Here is an 18019-nt window from a genome sequence, read left to right on the forward strand (position 1 = left end):
CTGTATGTTTTTATGATGCCTCACCTCCCTTTTCATCACGAGGGAACAACTTCCATATGATCTGAAATTAGATTTGGGTTTTAGCTGTGAGAGAAATCATCATTGCAGAAGAAATATTAGAAGACAGCTGCCTTTTGAAAGGGAGATGCATAATTTCTCTAAAAATAACATCAAATAACAACTGAATGAGGAGGCCACAGCAAGACGGTAGGAACTGCCAAACTCAGAGTGATTATTGCTTTGCTACAAAGAGCTCACCTCTATATGATATATGGCAGCAGCACAGAGGTGCCCCAGGGTCATTACTGCAGTGGTGTAAAAAAAGTTGTATGTTTCCTCTGTGTTAGTGAATGATGAAAATATCCCAGTTCATGACTTTTTTTGTTTTGTTTCTTTATCTCATCTTTCCTCCGCTGTCAGTGAAGACAGAAAAGACAAATGACAATGAACAATCAAACCTCCTCATCATGACTGTGTGGGTTTGATCAGAGTTGATAGTAACTTGGCAACATAAGCACTAAATACACAACATTTTAATTTAGCTGTATCCTGATTGGTGCATTGACGCATGTGACGTCAGGTTTTATCTGACTGACCTCCGTCCATTTCAAACAAGTGAGAAGAGCACAGTCAACACAACTATATGAATATGTCTAGTGAAATGGAACAAATTTAACTTTAGAAAATACATTTTTGTGTCCATGTGTCCGCAGTGTAGGTTCACAGGAACAGGCTGCATGTTGTTTATTTTTTTCTCTTCTCAGAGGCAGGTTATGTACGGACAGTAGCCTTCAGATTCATTTATAGTGCTTCGAGTGCAGGTCTGAAAATTATTGACAATGCTCTTAGATCTTCCCTTTTAAATTGAACCTACAGGTACGATTATTGCTTCCTAGCAACAACAACAAAACAGCGGGTATACTCCACACCATCACCCGTACCACTCTGAGGAGGATCACAGTAGAAAGCTCCCCTTCTGATCAAGGACTTGGCTCAGTGTTCCCTCTGCATTAGAAGTGAGGAGGAGTTACTCGTAATGCTTTTCTCCCATTGCTGCAATAAATCTGAAGTTTTTTAGTGTTAGTGATTAGACATATCTATGTGGTGAGCAGAGGAGATAAGCAGTGCTGCTCTCCTACTTCATGGCCCAGGAATGATCCTGCAATAATCCTGGAAACCGTAACTTGTGATAAATGCCTTCAAAGGCTTAGCTAATGAATTTTTTTCTGTGGGATGCTTGGGTCACTCTCACACTCACTCACACAAATGCTGTCTTTTTATTCTGAATTGGCAGGAATCAATGCATTAAACAGTCTTGTTCCCTGGCAGCGCCCATAGAGAAGTAAAGTGGCTGACAACATCAACAAAGGCTGATGTCATTTTCACACAAAAAAAAAATCATCTCCAACATACCACACAGAGGTTTGTTTGTGGTGACCGGGATTCTCCATAAGAGAGGCATGGATATTCTGCACTTTTTGTACCTTAAAATGTGAGTTCTTTTGTAAAAAGTTAAATTAAAAAATAATAATTTTGAATATAACTTTTTGGCGAGGGGTATGTCTTTGGTGCTGGTGTCATTCTGACCTGTGGGAAGCACTGGTGGACTGTAAGTAAGTAATTCAGTCTAGTCCAGCACTGTACAGTTATGAGAAAACAGAATATTTTCATTTTATTGTAGGCTACTTCACAGCTGTATATTATTTCAGTGGGAAATGTTATTCTTAGACAGCTGCTGTCACTTGGTAATAGTGCAGATAAAGATTTATATTTGTGAATAAGTGCGGAATAAGTTCATAAAACACTGTGGATTTATTTTTAAATGAACCCAGTGGCTCTGAACCGTTTTGGTTTGTGAACATTTTCAGAGGAGCAGTGTCAGCCGGGGGCCTATGTTTCACTGTGCAGCACTAAAGATTTCCCACATGGTGTCTTTTCAATAAGTATTTGAGTCTTGAAGAAGTAAAAGTATCAAATGTTAAATTCAAAAGAGGTTTGGTGAAAAATGCAAAAATGAATATGTTTCACAGAAATTTGGATCAATCCTGACTCCTCAGGTTTGTCTTGTGACCTTTGGAGGGCCCAATAAGGGTGGAACCCTAACTTAAGAAACTGGCTCCATCTCAAACTATCTGTAGCAGCAAAATTTCACTTGTGTTTTAATGCATTTATCCTAATCTATTAATGTCATATGCAGCCTATTAATGTAAAGGTCAGTTTTCCACAGCGTGTTTTTTTTTTCATAGGCTACTTAACGTGATTCCAGCTCATAGTTAGCTGCTTTTAATTAGATTTTGAATGGCAGTAATGGGCCATTAGTGATGGAATACTTTTACACTGTAGTGGAAAAGGTTAAAAAAAAGAAAAAAGAAGAGCTTTTCTGTGTCAAATTAGTTTTCAGTGGCAGTAACATGAGTCCACAGTGTGCAGTGCTCTCTCTTCTTATCCCCTCCGTGTGCAGGAGGAGAGCGCGCTGGGGGGGGGGGGAGGTGTGTGTGTGTGTGGGGGGTGGAGGCAGTCACACAATCACAGGCCTTTAATTCTCCAGACGAAGTTGTGAGCGGTGGGAGGGGAGCGCGCAGTGCTGCAGCTGGACGGCGGGGCGGCTCGTGTTGTGCCGGGCAATGACGAGGTGCCGCTTGTGACAGCGGTGTCGGAGTGATAATGAACGCCTTCAGTAAGTGCTGGGATGGATGAGGAAGGTTTGCCGTCAGCGCGGGGTGGAATAACAGAGTGCTGTTGTGCCTCCTGGCTCCGAGATGGTGTCACCTCTGTGCGCTTTTCCCTCTGCGATCCGGACAGGGGACATCGGCGGAGGAGTGACACACCGGCGCCGGAATTCACACCATCATCAGCCTCAGAATAATAATAACCCGGCAAGGGAGTGAGAGGAACATGGAGAAACAGAGCAGAGTCAAGGAGGAAATGCCGACGTCGAAGGAGGAGAAGCGCAAAGAAAAGAAGCCGAAATCTGGGAAGCTTTTCCGAAAGAAGCCGCTGAAGTCAGTGGGGAGTTTCATGAACAGAATCATCAAAACTTTGGGCACTTTTACCCACTTTGGAGACACGGACGCGCAGGACGCCGAGGACGACGACGGGGGCTTTCGGAATGGCGCACCTTGCACCCTCAGCGCCAGCTCAGGAATTATCAAAGAGGATGTACAGGTGGTGGCTTGGGAGCGAGTGGCGAAAAACACTTCGAGCACCTCTTCCTCTCTGTGCATCGGCAGAGAGAAGCTGCTCTACCAGTACGGCGACAAAATCCCGGGCGTGCTGGGGCTGAAAAACCACGGGAACACCTGTTTCATGAACGCCGTGGTCCAGTGTCTGAGCAACACCGACCTGCTGGCAGAGTACCTGGGACTGGAGCGCTACAAGCTGGACCTGAGTCACACCAGACTGAACGGAGTGGTGGAGAGCGACGAGACGCGGCATGCCAGGGGAGAGGTCACGGAGCAGCTGGCGTCACTAGTGAGAGCTCTGTGGACTCTGGAGTACACACCACAGCTGTCTGTGGACTTCAAGGTATATCCCAAAGTGCACATCAGCCATAAACACACAGTCTACAGGTGCAAATGAGCTCTGAGATGATAATGGTGCAATGGGTAATATTAAAAGATGGGAGACACTATTACAGTTCCAGTAGTTATCATTAACCAAACACCCACTCTCACATTATTTGCTCATCGGTTCTGCAGAATAAGCTGCTGCAGTCAAACGTAATGACATGCTGTGCAGACCGGAGGCCAATAAGGACCAGTATGAAGTGCAGAGTGGCCTGAATCCAGTGATCAGACAAGAGCAGGGTGTCACGTCTTGACGTCATTCACACACAACTGTTTACAACAACCACTCTTCACAGGCGGTAATAGACGTGCATTACATTGCCTTGTGACTCCAGGTGATAATGAGAATGAGGTTGCAGCTCAGTGTGTGAGGTCACAGGGTTGGGCCTTATACCACGACCTTAAAAAAAAAGGAAAAGATTGGCTCCATCAGCAGCAGGTGTGTGATGACTTGAAGTTAATCGTGCCCCTCTCTTGCTGTGCCGAGCTATAAACCAGTGTATTATTTCCTCTACCACATGAAGAGTGAGGTAGAGTACAGGTGACTGAAACTGTGCATTACAGCGTTGATTTTAGACGCACTGCTTCTGTGATTTTAAAGTGTGTTGGCACAGGAAGGGGATGATTTACTCTCCACTAAAGAAATCTTCCTTCCCAGAGGATCAGGGGCTGTGACACAGCCCTATCAGGAGACCCTCAGGCTTTCCTTCTCTGCCCACGCTGGAGATAGGGGGAGAAAAGCAACCATACTTTATCTGCCTGCAGCTCTTTGCTCTGGATTTCTCTGAGCCATAGTTCAAGGCAAGAAGTAGATAATGTGGAGCAGAGAACAAAGAAACTCCACAATGGATCTATTCTTGGAAATGCTAATTACTCAGTAAGAAAAGGGTACAATGTATGGCTACTGGAATATCTTGACCCCTACTGTAGGTACTTGAACGTCTCCTCTCACATTTGAATGTATTGTAATGCGGACACCAACTTTAATGTTGGTTATTTGCAGCATTGAGTCAGACTAAGTTTTATCAATGCATTTTTTCTCTCTTGCTCTCCTGTCTGTCATACACCCTGAAAAACTCCCATTACACATAAATTGTGTCAGCTGAAATTGTTACTGCCAATAAATCCCCAATTCCTCCCTTTCATTTTCCTCATACACCTCGTAGGAGTATGATACCAAATATTTTCCAGTCAACAATCATGGACAGATTTAAGAAAAAGACTGAACACTCCCCCTCATATGTGTTTCCCTTGTTAAAGCGCGCACACACACATGCTTTGCTGTGTGTCTTGGGTATGGTTTGTGACCGAAATCCAGAGTTCATGCAGTCTTGGCCTCCATAAATTGCTTGTTGAGTAATACGGCAGCTGCCTGGAGGGAGGCTTTGTAAAATAACCAGATAGCTCCAAGGGCTGCGTCTGACTGGCTAAATGAGCTCCCAGTTGCAGGAACTCCAGACAACACAAACCATTCATAAACAAGAGTTGCTCTTGGTTTAAAAGGATCAATTAATCTGTTGTTTTTCTAAGTTGATTATCAGTCTGCGCAGGCCCCTGAAAGTTAGGTGTTTAGCCACAAGGGCATTACAAAGGTACAGCTAAAGCAGCCAGATTAAAAGACTTAAAAAGCAGTACCGTTCGTACCCATCTTCACATCACATGAATTTTGATAAGAAACGATGAAAGAGGAAGTGTTGAAAGGGAACTCTCTCTATTTTTTGATAATTACCCTTTCAACAGCATGTACACTTTGCTGTGCTTTTTGTTTTAAGGGAATAATGTTGTTCATATACACCTGCCGTGTAAATGCGGAGTCGAGCCCGTTTGATCTAAAGTTCCACAGAGTTAATGAATCAGCGGTGGCCTCGTCACAGGTCATTTGGCTGCACAGTCCTAGTGAGGAGAAAAAAACAAAACAACAAAGTCCTGCCGAATACCTGGCACTCTGCCACATTCCAGTACCACCTGGCTCGTAAGGCTGAAGAGGTGGAAGGAGGGAAACGGTTGATATAAATCATCTTGTTACTTTTACATTGTCGGTGTGTCCTGAGCTTCCACTCCCACAGATGTGTCTCTGACAGGTTGAGTTTTTCAGCCTGGAGGCAGATGTGTGCTTTTGATGCGGACAGTTCTCGTGTGTTTTCCGAATCCCCCCTGGAAGGATGGTGTGTTTGCACAGAGGGGCCTGGACAGGGACAACCCCTGAAACTCAAACAGTTGCTCAACAGCCAATTTATCGGTTTCCATAACAAGAGAGGCCTGAGAAAGAAGGGAGTTGGGATGAGCAGGCATGATGACTTAACGGGAGTGTCCTCCTCCCCAGCAGTCTGCACTGATGGGTTTATATACATAGGGAGGTATGTGACAATATTGTCTGACTGTCTCCATGTTCATTTTTAACGGTTATCCATGTTGCTGGTTATAGTAAGTCAGACACTGCATGAACTAGTAAGCAGCAGAGGTTGTAAAATATAGGCAGCAACAGTAAGTAATGTAAATGTAAAGTAATGGGTGAATGGTGGAAATAGTTAACTAAGTAAACGAGGAATGGTTAAACTCAACAGGTGAATTGAACAGTAGAGGCTGTCTATAAGTAAATTGCTTTTCTCTCCACACGTCTTTTAATATTCTGCTGAGAATAATATGCAAAAGAACAATTAAACACTGGTGCTGGAAGCACATCTACACTCCACTAGAGAATAGATGGAGTGTTTTCTTATTTTCTTTTTTGGTTAAATGCTTATAGATGCCTATAAATTGGCCAGTGGCCATTATGTCACAGAGAGCAATAAATAACACAGAGCACTTTCCACATCCTCAATTATATCGCTGAGACAATTGCCACCTTCAAAAGGCTGATGGTAATTACTGTTATTTCTTTGCTGTAATGACTGGCTGCATAACGACTTTGGGTTAGTGCGTGTCCATGGCTCTTATGGTCGCTTCACAAAGCCTGCATGTTTCAAAAGCATCAGTTTAAAAAAAGATGCTCCATCTACGACTCTGAATCTTCTCCGGTCACAGTGATTCAGAAACATTTGTTGTAATTTCATATGATAGTTCTTCAGTTTCACACTGCAGAGGCTGCTATGTCGAAGCTGGTCGATACATAAACTGGAAATAAACTGAAATATGCTGAGTAATCATGTTAAAATACCTTCAGTCACAAAAAAAAAGTATAGGTATCGGCAGCAAACTGTACTTTAAGTATGAAAGTATTGGTTTGGCTGCTCTGACTAATATATTGTTACAGATGAAGTCATTAGATGAGTAATACAGGAGTATCAGTGTGTGAGCAGCATGTCAGATACATCTGAGAGGTCATCTGGTGATTCATGAAAGAAGAGTCAACAAAAATCTGTTTGCTTTTTTTGTTTATTTTTTCAGAATAGGTAAAAAAAAAAAATCACCTGGAGGAACAATTAGATTTTGGTGGCTGAAGGTCAAAGGTCACAGTCGGATTGACCTCACAAACATGATTTTGTCCTTGTGAATGCTGTATCTTGAGAACCCCTCAATGATAACCCTCCAAATTTGGCATAGATGTTCTCTTAGACAAACTGATTAGGTTTTCTTGGCGAAAGGTTGAAGGTCAAATTCAGTTGGACTCAACAGAAGAGCAACTTCACACAGCAATTATGACAAAATTTCAACCATGACTGTGGATAAACGGGAAAGTAACCTGAAACTACTTTGAGCGGTGGAGGCAGACGGTGATTAGTTGTTCCTTAATCTTTGAGTTTTGATAAGACGCTGGATCATTGGAACAGTTATTGAAATGAAACCATGTGAAAGGGAGAAAAACAACTCATCATGAAACCCTGACTACACACTGCTTTAGGATGTCAGAAGCCTGAAAGGTTGTGAACTGCTGGTTTAATCTTCAGCAATGTGTTTTAAAACATGCATTTTAAAAGCTTGTTATGTAAAATCTTCACCTAAAAAGTGATTACAGTAGTAACGAAATCCAGCAAATGAATGTGGTGGAGTAGAAAGCACAATATTGACGGGTGCTGGAAGTATGAAGAAACAAAGTGAAAATACAGTTCAGGTACCTCAAAACTGTGCTCAAGTACTGTACAATAAAATGCACTTAGATACTTTCCAGCACTGTCAGAATCAGAGGCACAAAGAACAGTTAACAGGTCAATGAATACACTGACATACATCTGTCCATTTGTACTGGAAACATTTTGGGGCGAGCTGATGTCACGATTATCGTGAGGATCCAGTGTGAGATTACACAACTCAGCACTTTTTGATTTCTTTGAGATATGTGAGGCAAAGGAGGCTTCACTTTCACTTTCATGACAAGATCAGAGCAGAAGATTAGAGAACCTTATCGCTCTGCCAAGTCTCCACCCGCAGTTTTTCTCTGTTTTTATGAATTTTTATGTCACTTTTCACTCCTGTCTGGGACTCTGTCTCTGTACTTTGAGGATGCCAGATAGTAGAAGTTGACTTGAGTTTATGTCTCTTCTCTATCTTTCATCAAACAGCCAGCAGCTCCTCAGCAACAGGCCTCTAGCTCCATCCTCACACATCCTACAACATATTATGGTGTAATAGTTATAAGAGCCATTTCACATATTAGTGGATTATGAAGCAATGATTACAGTCATCTGTTCCCTCTGCTATAATCTCCCATCACTGCCTGTGCTTCTCCAGGCTGCCAGCTGTGGTTCATGCAGTTAATTCCTGCCTAATTGAGTTGGGTGCCATTCACATCTAAAGTCACATTATACTGTGTGTGAGCTAAAGTAGTCTTCAACCTACTTTTAAGAGGAATGGTATTCACACATGTTTCAGTCAAAAATATTGAAAATAGGAAAGGGAATGCTTTATACAGTCAGATTTTTACTAACCAGTATGTTTTTTCCTGTCTAAGACAAAGGCAGATTTTGGAAAACCACAATCTGCATCAGTTTAAAGCCTGGGCTGGGTGCAGATGAGGGAACGTGAGCGTGAACAGCGTTAGTGCAAATTTGCAATTCTAGGATTCCTCTGATCAGCGTTCTGTGGAGAACATGGAGCAGAGCTGCCCATTCAGAGGCCTCAGTTTTACCAACAAAAGCACCCGGCCTGTCAAAACCAGTAAGCAAGTACTGCTCGAGATTCACATTATGTGTAAGAGAAGTCTGTAAGAAGGACATCTTAGCAGCAGGGCTCTTTTATTTGGCTGTTCCAGGTATCGACCGAGGCTTTAATTCTGACAAGCTGTCAGATAATAAAAGCCAGTTAAACCACCACTGTTTTTGTTTTCCACTAAAGTAAAATGTGGGATTATGTGGATGGGATAATAATATTCATGGATTTTCAGGAGGTCTTTCTGTGAAGTCATAACTTAACGCCGCCTCTGTTACAGCAGCAAAACCATTTTCCTGGCTCATAAAAGGCACTTAATCAACCACATTGTCATGACTTTGTAGCTGCAGGAAAAATGACAGTTTCATCAAGTCTGTGTCTCCTCTCTCCAGACTATAGTGTCCAAGTATGGATCACAGTTTCGGGGTAATTCCCAACACGACGCCCTGGAATTCCTCCTGTGGCTGCTGGATCGCGTCCATGAAGACGTCAGTCTGGCCTCCCACAATAACAACAACAAGACCAAGGCTCCTGGAAAGGTAAGAACTGAACAGGCTGGTGGTTCATGACCCCAGTGTCACTGATGATCAGGCAACGTGTTGGCCCTAATGCAGTGTATAATAGAGATCCTCGCTGCATACTTAATTGAATCATATCTAATATATCAGGACTCATTGTGATCAAAGACAGGAATTAATGCATAATAAATCATGAACCCCTGTGGCTTGATGTATAGGGATGGCATCATTAGTCCATGTGATTACATGGCATCTAAGGGAATGTCATTTGATGAACGTTAACGCTGGCATTAATTAGGGTGAAACCATTTTATTTTATTCATTCATCTCATTTTTCATTTATCTCAGGCCTTTGCATACGTTTCTTTTTAGAGAGCTCTTCACTTTCTGCATTTAGTGGCCCTATTTCATTTCCTTTGTGCCTATTCACTGCACTAAATGTTCATGCATGAACCAAAATAATGTATAATCTAGCTAATTAGCTTACCTATTATGATATGCAGAGTAAGCACTGGTAAGTTTCTCCTGGTAGTTCATAACTCGATGTTAGTGTTTGTTATCAAATGAGCAAGTCGGACCTGACTGATGAGGTTGTCCACTGGTGTTTTGATAATAACACAGACAGCATAATCTCTGCTCCTGAGAGGTTAACTCCAGGTCTCCAGATTTGTTCAGCAGTGCACTTTTCATGCCGGCCAGACCGGTGTGACAGTCTGAGAGCTGCAGTCTCACTCTGTGTCTAATGCATTGTCTGCTGAGAGCACAAGTGTGGCGATCCGGTGTTTGATTTTTCTCTCAGCACGGCTCCTCCTCGAGGTAGTCCTGCGGGCACGGTTCATCCTCCTACTCCTTCAATGGAACTTTGAACTGAGACATTAAAGCTGAATTTTCATGTTATATTAAAGCATGTTTTCATTTTTGAAATAGGCATCCCCCTTCTTTTGTAGTTTTATTGGGGTGATAAGCAGTGGCATAATTTATTACAAGTACTCCACTTGCTGTTGGTGAGTCATTTCAAATAAATCTACTCAAACTCAGTGCCTCTTGTTTCCTAAGGCTCTGAACAGAATGATTTATTCTGTTGTTTCATCACTGTGGGATCAGGAGACAGGGAGATCAGGGGTCCTTCACTCCCAAGGCTGTACATTTTCTATGAAAATTGGTCTGACCGACATGCAACCTTCTCTTGCGGAAAAACACCCCCAATGTTTTTGGGAAGTGCACTGTCAGCACAGCATATCATTACAAAGCCAAGGTCATATTGAAAAATTTTGCTAATCTATGGACGTGAGCTCAGCTTCTTTTCCTGACTTCCTCCGTGTTCACTCCTCTCTTCTACCGCAGGTGACACTTGATCTTTCCAGTGGAAAATGAGAGATTGAATGAGGCAGTGAGACATATTAATCTACTTAATAACAATGGAAATCTTACTTGACAGCTCCCACGAGTTTCCTGTGTTACTGTTGTTTATACACAACACTCAGATATCACATGAACTGAGCTCCCGTCTCCCTGTGCGCTGACTTGTGCTTTAATTAAGTGAGTGACGGGGTGGGGCGGCGGGGGGAGGTCTGGACTGTGTCTTTGAGTGCACATGGATCTACAGAGGACAAGGCAGGAGGTTAGTGCTGGAGAGCTGCTGATAAGGTCTGTCATGATGACTCTGCAGCACCCCAGGGAGAATGTCACCACACCTTGTTAACACCCAAAGAGCTTGTGAGGTGTGTGGGACACAGATCTATGAAAAAAATGAGTTAATGTAATCCTAAAGCCTGCTACAGTATGTGATGATGTCAGTATTACAGTATAGTGCATTGTCTGGCATGTGTCATCTGTGATTGGATGGAAGCAGGGGCGGAGTGGCCATCGGGAGGACCGGGAGATTTCCCGGTCGGCCGGCGGCCAATAAACTCAAGTGAGCCGGCCCGCAAGCTGCCCTGCGTGGCCGTGTGGTGCTCACAAGTTAAAAGTAACATTTACCGCACGCTACCCTGATAATCTCCATGCTCTACCTCTACACCTATCTACAGAAGTCCAACCATTATCTATACCCCTTCATGTCTCTCTACCTCTCACTCATGGTTGCGGTAGTGAATCAGACTCTTATCAATCCAGCCTACTAAATGATTTTTGTTTAGCCTCCTATCTTTATCTAATTATTTTTGTTCAATGTTACAAAACTTTCATGACCACAAAATATAAAATAACCAGCAATTTAATTTGTTTGTTTGTTCTTAAACTAATGTTGAATGGTGCAAAGCCTCATGGGAAATGCGTCAGCCTGTCACTGTGAAAGTTATCATTAAACTAGCGGCTGCGGCTAAAAACAGATCGACTCACGGAAGCTACCCAGCAAACCTGATCAGTCCTGCCCGTGTGTTACGTTATCTATAAGTTATATTAATTTAACAAGACAACACAGTCCGTGCTTTACTGTAAGTGGGCGTCGGTACGCGGACCGGGGTACCGTTACGAGCCGGAACCTCTCACATCACAGCAGCAGCTACTCTGTCTTCTCCATGGGCACCGAAGCATGTTGGTGAGTAGGACAAGACCCGAAACGAAACCGTGGCGTTTGCAGCGCGCTGTTAGTAAAATCAATTTGCAGAGTAGAGTAGTTGAGAGGGGGAAATAAAGGAGTAAACATGACTGGATGTAATGTTATGGTCAGCAGTGTTAAGTAGGCTAAATCTGCTTGGGAGGCACTAATTGCAGCTCTTTCACATTCTGTATTTCTGTAATTTCTTTCTTTTTTTTTTTTAGCTAGATAAAAGTAACAATGTGTTAAAATCATGGATGTATTGGTTAAAATGCACCAGAATATGGGAAATGGTGTAGCCTTTATAAAAAAAATTATGGGGGAGGAACTGTAAAAAAGAAGGGGAGGACCCCCAGACCCCCAATTAAGTTGTTTCACCCAGATTTTTTTTTTTTTTGCATCTGGCACTCATATATTTTGCCATATGGAATGACACTCTGTTTGAGCGGTGAGCGGTAATATATAAATGGTGTGTGTGTGTGTGTGTGTGTGTGTGTGTGTGTGTGTGTGTGTGTGTGTGTGTGTGTGTGTGTGTGTGTGTGTGTGGCCGATGGTGGGCCGGTGCGGTCAGAATTTTCCCGGTAGATTTTGGTGCCCCACTCCTCCCCTGGATGGAAGCCAACAGGGTTAACATGTCTGACATCCTGGACTAAACATTCAGCCAAGAAAAGCTGGAGGGAATACAGAGGACATGGCCAGAGCCACTGAAGCTAAAATTTGTTCACTCTTAATATTTGGAGCTTTGTCCAACTCCAAATATTACAGTAGCAATGACAGTTTGAAAAAAAAAGGGATTTGGAGGGAGAGTATTGAATATTTTGAGCTTGTGAGAGCTTCATTATGATTACAATTAAATGAAGATGCAAGGCAAAACTTCGTCCCTTTCACCATTTAAAAATGCAATTGTCAAAATCAAAGACTTTGTTGGGCTCTTAGAGGATCCTGGCAGCTGTTCAGTTTGGCAGGGCAGCATGATGTTAGTGATAGTTGTGGTTCTTATAACCTGAAATGCTGCACCTGTAAAATTACTGAAATGAGCTGCCTGTCTGTCTGTAAGATATTGCTATGTACCTCCCCTCATTAGCATTAAATGTTGTGAGTTCACAATCAGACTTCGTCCCTGTTCTCACCAAGAGATGTTTTTCCAGAGGTGGAATGTGACGCTAATCGTACCTCTTCTAACTATTCTCTTTCATGTCTTTTCTTCTACTGATGTTAGCATGCTAACCAGCCAATTACCAATTCACTGTCCTCGTATCTGCCCTGAAGGCGCAGCACTGTTCAAAGGATGTGTTATAACCTCTTGTGTTGTAAATGGTAGCAAAGAAAACCTGTTTTCATGTTAGCTGATGTTAGCATTTAGCTCCAAGCAACACTACTCCCCCCAAAAAAGAGCCTCACCAAGCCACAAGTAGCAGACTGAATACAGGTTACAGTACATGCTGGCTGCGTTACGGTTCACTCTTTGACCAAACCCTTTTTAAGGCTTCAAGCTTCAATGGAACATAATGTCAATGTCAATGTCAACTTTATTTATAGGATTTCACATGACAAGCATAAACTCAATGTGCTTCAGGATAAAAGTAAGATGGCAGGATTGAAATTGCACTTTCAAACTGTTGAAATAAAATAAAATGAAATGCCACTGTGCTGATGAGTGAGTTGTTCACGTCTAAATGTTTATGGATGTTTCAATAATGTACCTGCCTTTTGCAGACAGCAGATGCCTGAGCAGCAGGTAAACTTGGAGTATCTGCCCTGAGTAGTCTATGATTAGCCCATTCCCTCGTTAGTCTTTGTGCCATTTTATGTGACTGTAAAAAACTGTGACATGTTTAATTAGAGATCATTTCAGAAGAATACGTTGCTGTAATAGAATATGCAGCATATGAATGAATACCCCTTGTAGCAAGAGAGAGAAAAGAGAACAAGAGAGCAGCACTGTGGCCTCTGTCCAGAGCAGAGAGTCTCTTGTGACAGTTGTCTCTTATGTTTGTCCAGGCCTGCTGCCATCAGCCAGTGTGGGCTCTTTGCAGACACAAGGTTGTCATGGATTTGAGTTTTATCAGTGAGGAAACATGCAGTCAGATACTGTGCTTTGTATCAGGGAGTGGAGGGAAGTAATTCTAGTAATTCTGTCTCCCCATGAATCATGGTGTACTCCTGCCTTATCCTCTGCGTCTTCTCTCTTGTAGCTCTTATGTACTGCTTACTATCTCTGCAGGAGTGTACAGTAAAGCCGTGGTATGCAGGGTGCTATCACTGCTCCACCCACAAAGGAGCTTTGTGAAGGGCCTCTCTGAGGCCAGGAGGAGGGCAGCTGAAAGAAAAGTGTCTAAATCACATTCTTCTACAACTTTAAAGAGTCACGCAGGATCAGTTTTGGTCTGTGAATTTTGTTTGTTGTTTGTTTGTCGGTTAACCTCAATGTTAATCTCTTCTCCCTTTGCCACGCCACTGGAGCTCTGGTGGTGCTTGCTATAGTTGCCAGAGTCATCCAGGGTCACCTCCAGGCTGATGGGAGGCGTCGGCCCCATTTACCAGTCCACGCACGTTCCCACTCACAGCAGAGGAGTTTGCTAGCTCAGTTCTTTTCTGCTGCTGCCTCAGAAGCCCGTGGGCCTTCGCTAATTGTTTCTAGCATGTGTTGTTAGTGACCATTTGTGCTCTGGCATAGGAGAGCTAGAGTTCAAAGAAAAAGTTAGGATGAGGAAACACCCCCCCAACACACACCTCCAACTCCACATCCTCCTTTGGCTGACTCGGGCCTAGTCACAACCACTGAGTGTCACCCCGGTTTGTAGTTGGGATTGAATTTTTCTGTGTTTATAATGGAGAGTGACAGTTCACAAGCCCGGATGCACACAAGCAGACGTACACTACACACATTCTAACATTTAGTGTTGACTTCCCATGGCTTTGACTCATGTGGTGCACATTTTCTCTTGGTTTGTTGATCGTTTATCACTGAGGAAACAGTGCCTCTCTCCCTCTCTCTCCCCATCTCTCTGTTTCTCTCTCCCCTCACTCTCTGCTTCATGAATGTGGCTCTTTGTGAGTGTCAGAAAGAAAGAGACACTTGTTGTGCAGCACGACTACAGAGAAGGAGAGGTGAGGCTGAATTTCTCAGCGATCGTGTGGCAGTGGGAGGGGGGACAGTAAGCAGTAGTGACAGTCAGAGAGATGGGGAAACACAGAGAGAAATTACTTCTTTGATTCTCCATGACAAAAATTGCTGGTGTAGTGTAGCTGTTTATAAAATGTGCCTGGTCAAGTGAGGCCACTGTTTTTGTAAAGAGCCAGACTCCAAAATGTTGCACTTAGTTTTAGTGTGAAGACAAAGTTATTGTGAACCCTTAAGAATGAGCTGGATTTCTGCTTTAAAGTTAGAAAATGAAATCTGATCCTCATCTAGGTCACTCAGGACTACAGACAATATTTTCTTTCATGTAGAAACTTATTATAGCTTTAAATTTACATGATACTATTTCACATATAAAACCACAGCATGCTTTCAAACTGCACACACAAACACATACACATACACATACAGTACACACAGATCAGCTGATTGTAATCAAGCGCAGCTTCTCTGTACGTGCTGAGCCGTTATTTAAGAGCGGAGGAGACATAGTTCCTCAGTCAGTGACAGAGAGGCATTATTTGTGCTGGTGGAGTAGTAAAAGATAAACAACTTAAAACCTCAAATTTAATAACTGCTTGTACTTCCTTTGGCAGCAGTAACCTCAGAGCAGCTCTTCAGTAGCTACTGAGCAGACCTGCACAGTTGGAAGTTTCGGACCATTCATATTCTCAGGATGTCTCTCCGGGTCATTCCACATCATCTCTGCTGGATTAATGTCTGGACTCTGCGCTGCTCCAGAGGGTGGATTTCTCTGTTTGATGTCAGCCTGTAGTGGATTTACTTCCATGTTTCTAGTCGGTGTACAGTTCCTCTTTGACACCATAGACTCCTCCTCCTCCTCCTCCTCCTCCTCCAGTTCAATCTTAGTTCCATCAGCACAAAACACTTTTATTAATAACATTTGTAGTGTTGTGGATAGTCCAGGTGTGCTTTAATTTCAGACACATGTGTGATGCTCTGCCGTGGACTCTGAGCTCCGTCCATCCATGCATCATGATCTGAATGGACTGAATGAACAGAGTTGAATGGACCTGTGAAGTTGAACCAGCTCCAGTAATTCCTTTAAGCGCGTAGCTGTCAATCTGCGCTTCATTTTTGCTTCATAGATCTTCCTGCGTCCTGCCTCATCTCAGTTAGACGCCCACTTCTAGGGAGAGCAGCCACAGAACTAAATCATCTCCATTTTTAGACAAATTGTCAGACTGATGGATAACCATCAACTCTTCTTGATCTCATGTCTTCTTAGATCGTTGGCAAAGCATCAGCAGGTGTTCCTTGTGAAGTGAAAATGTTTATTTTTTAAATGAAAGTAGCTCAAACTCACACCTACACATCCTGCTAACCCCTGACTTCAATTAGCTTTTGCTGATTTAATTAACAAATAGTTTTTCCAGCCTACGATGTGAATGTTTGTGTTCAGTGTGGACAGAAACAAAGAATGATTTGTGTGTTAAAATAGTTTGTGTTTGTTTGTAAAAATTGAGGTAATTCATTTACTTACCAGTTCACTTTTTCTTGCCACTGCGTGAGAAAAAACATTTTTCACTCTCAAAAGTGAATTCAGTCGATCACAAGTTTCATGAGAATTGTGTTTAGACCAAAAGAGATAATTATACATTTGTTTTATACATGAGTTGTGGTATCTATGAGCTACAACATAATGTAGTAAACCTTGCATGAAGGTGAACCATTTTAGCTGTGGGGACTAATAAAGTCAATATGGTAGCTCTGGGGTAAGTTGAGCCACCTGCCCTATACACTTAATGAATGTATTTTGGCTGTATGTCCTACTTATTAAATCATGATTCTGGATGTTTGTGATACACTATGCTTCTGAAAGCAGGTAAAGCTGGTTATGGTGAGGCCAAACTTTACTTTCAAAGAGAAAAATGAGGGATTCTTCCCAAGATGCAATGTCATCGCAAAACTCACCAAACCTCAGTGAGTTAGCGGCTCAGCAGGAAGTCCCAGCAGTTTGTGTTCACCTGCAACCTGGGGGAATATTGAGTAAAGTGGGAGGTGGGAGATGGATGGAAGGGAAGGAGGGGGGTGGCTCAACTTACCCCGCTCCTAGACCATTTTTTTTGACATGCTATATTATCAACACAGTCATGTTTACACTCATTCTATGTTTGTAGGGATGCACAACATCCTGAAATATATGAAGATATGTTAGTTAGCAACAAAACTATAATTGTCTGATCCTGAATATAAAAAGTGGCTCATCTTACCCCACTCTCCCTACTGTTGGAGTTGGAGGAAGATACAGATAATTTTCTTTATTCAGTCATTGCACATGTTAGCTGATAGTTGGTTCATCATTAATTAAATCACAAGCCCATCTATATTTTCAATCATATCTGCAGTTTTACTGTAGGGGCTCAAAATCACTGCACAATCCAAAAAAAGAAAGAAATTTGTTGAGTAAATTAGACATAATTTGATTTATAATCAAACATGCATTCACTTGAAAGTGAAGTACTCAAACTTAATATAGCACTTAATAGTCTAACCCGATTTTCTTGTATTTTATCAATTGGTTTAACAGAATCATAAAGACAAACATTGTAACTGACAGAGGTAGTGCTACAGATGTCATTTTGTACATGTGTATGTTTCTCTGTATATATGTGGTACAGATGGACCAGTGCATATATATTACAGAAGCTAGTGCACTTGTTCTGTTGAAGCTGTTTGGCATTAAAATGAGACGTCAAGCTGTAACTCAGCAGACACTTACTCTCTCTACAAGTAGGTGTCCAGCTAAGATGACTCCAAACTACAACACAGAAAGATCAGTAAGATAAGAATTAATCTCAGTATAACAGACAGTCAGGGTGTCAGACACACCAGACACCCTGACTGTCTGTTTGAGCTGCAGCAGTTCAAGCAGGAAGAACATATTGTCCAGGTCTGAAGAGCTTGTTTGAGGCTATTACTGCCAAAAGAGGTTCAACAAGTCATTTATCTAACTGTTGACTTGTGTTTTCCATGACCACTGTGACTGTTTATTTGTTGTGCTCAGTGGAGCACAAGTGATTTTAATTGTGTGGTATTAGCTTTGGGACACCTTTGGGACATTTATGATTTAGTTGAAATTCAGATCTCATTTTGACTCATCAATGCAGAAAACCAGCTCTTCCTGAGGGGTTCACACATGTTTTTT

The 18019-nt window shown here is 42.4% G+C and overlaps 1 protein-coding gene across 1 annotated transcript in view; it reads left to right on the top strand.

Annotated features, from left to right (window-relative positions):
* Positions 1 to 2628: 2628 nt before the first annotated feature.
* The window catches only part of usp43b (ubiquitin specific peptidase 43b), a 75585-nt gene continuing 60194 nt past the window's right edge, over positions 2629 to 18019 (top strand). Inside the window, exons 1-2 of the mRNA XM_083976413.1 lie at positions 2629 to 3525; positions 9044 to 9190. Of these exons, the coding sequence (XP_083832539.1) occupies positions 2896 to 3525; positions 9044 to 9190 (777 nt within the window). The 5' untranslated portion in view covers positions 2629 to 2895. The remainder of the gene's footprint in view (positions 3526 to 9043; positions 9191 to 18019) is intronic.

This window comes from Trachurus trachurus (assembly GCF_905171665.1).
Source record: "Trachurus trachurus genome assembly, chromosome: 8".
Taxonomy (NCBI): Eukaryota; Metazoa; Chordata; class Actinopteri; order Carangiformes; family Carangidae; genus Trachurus; species Trachurus trachurus.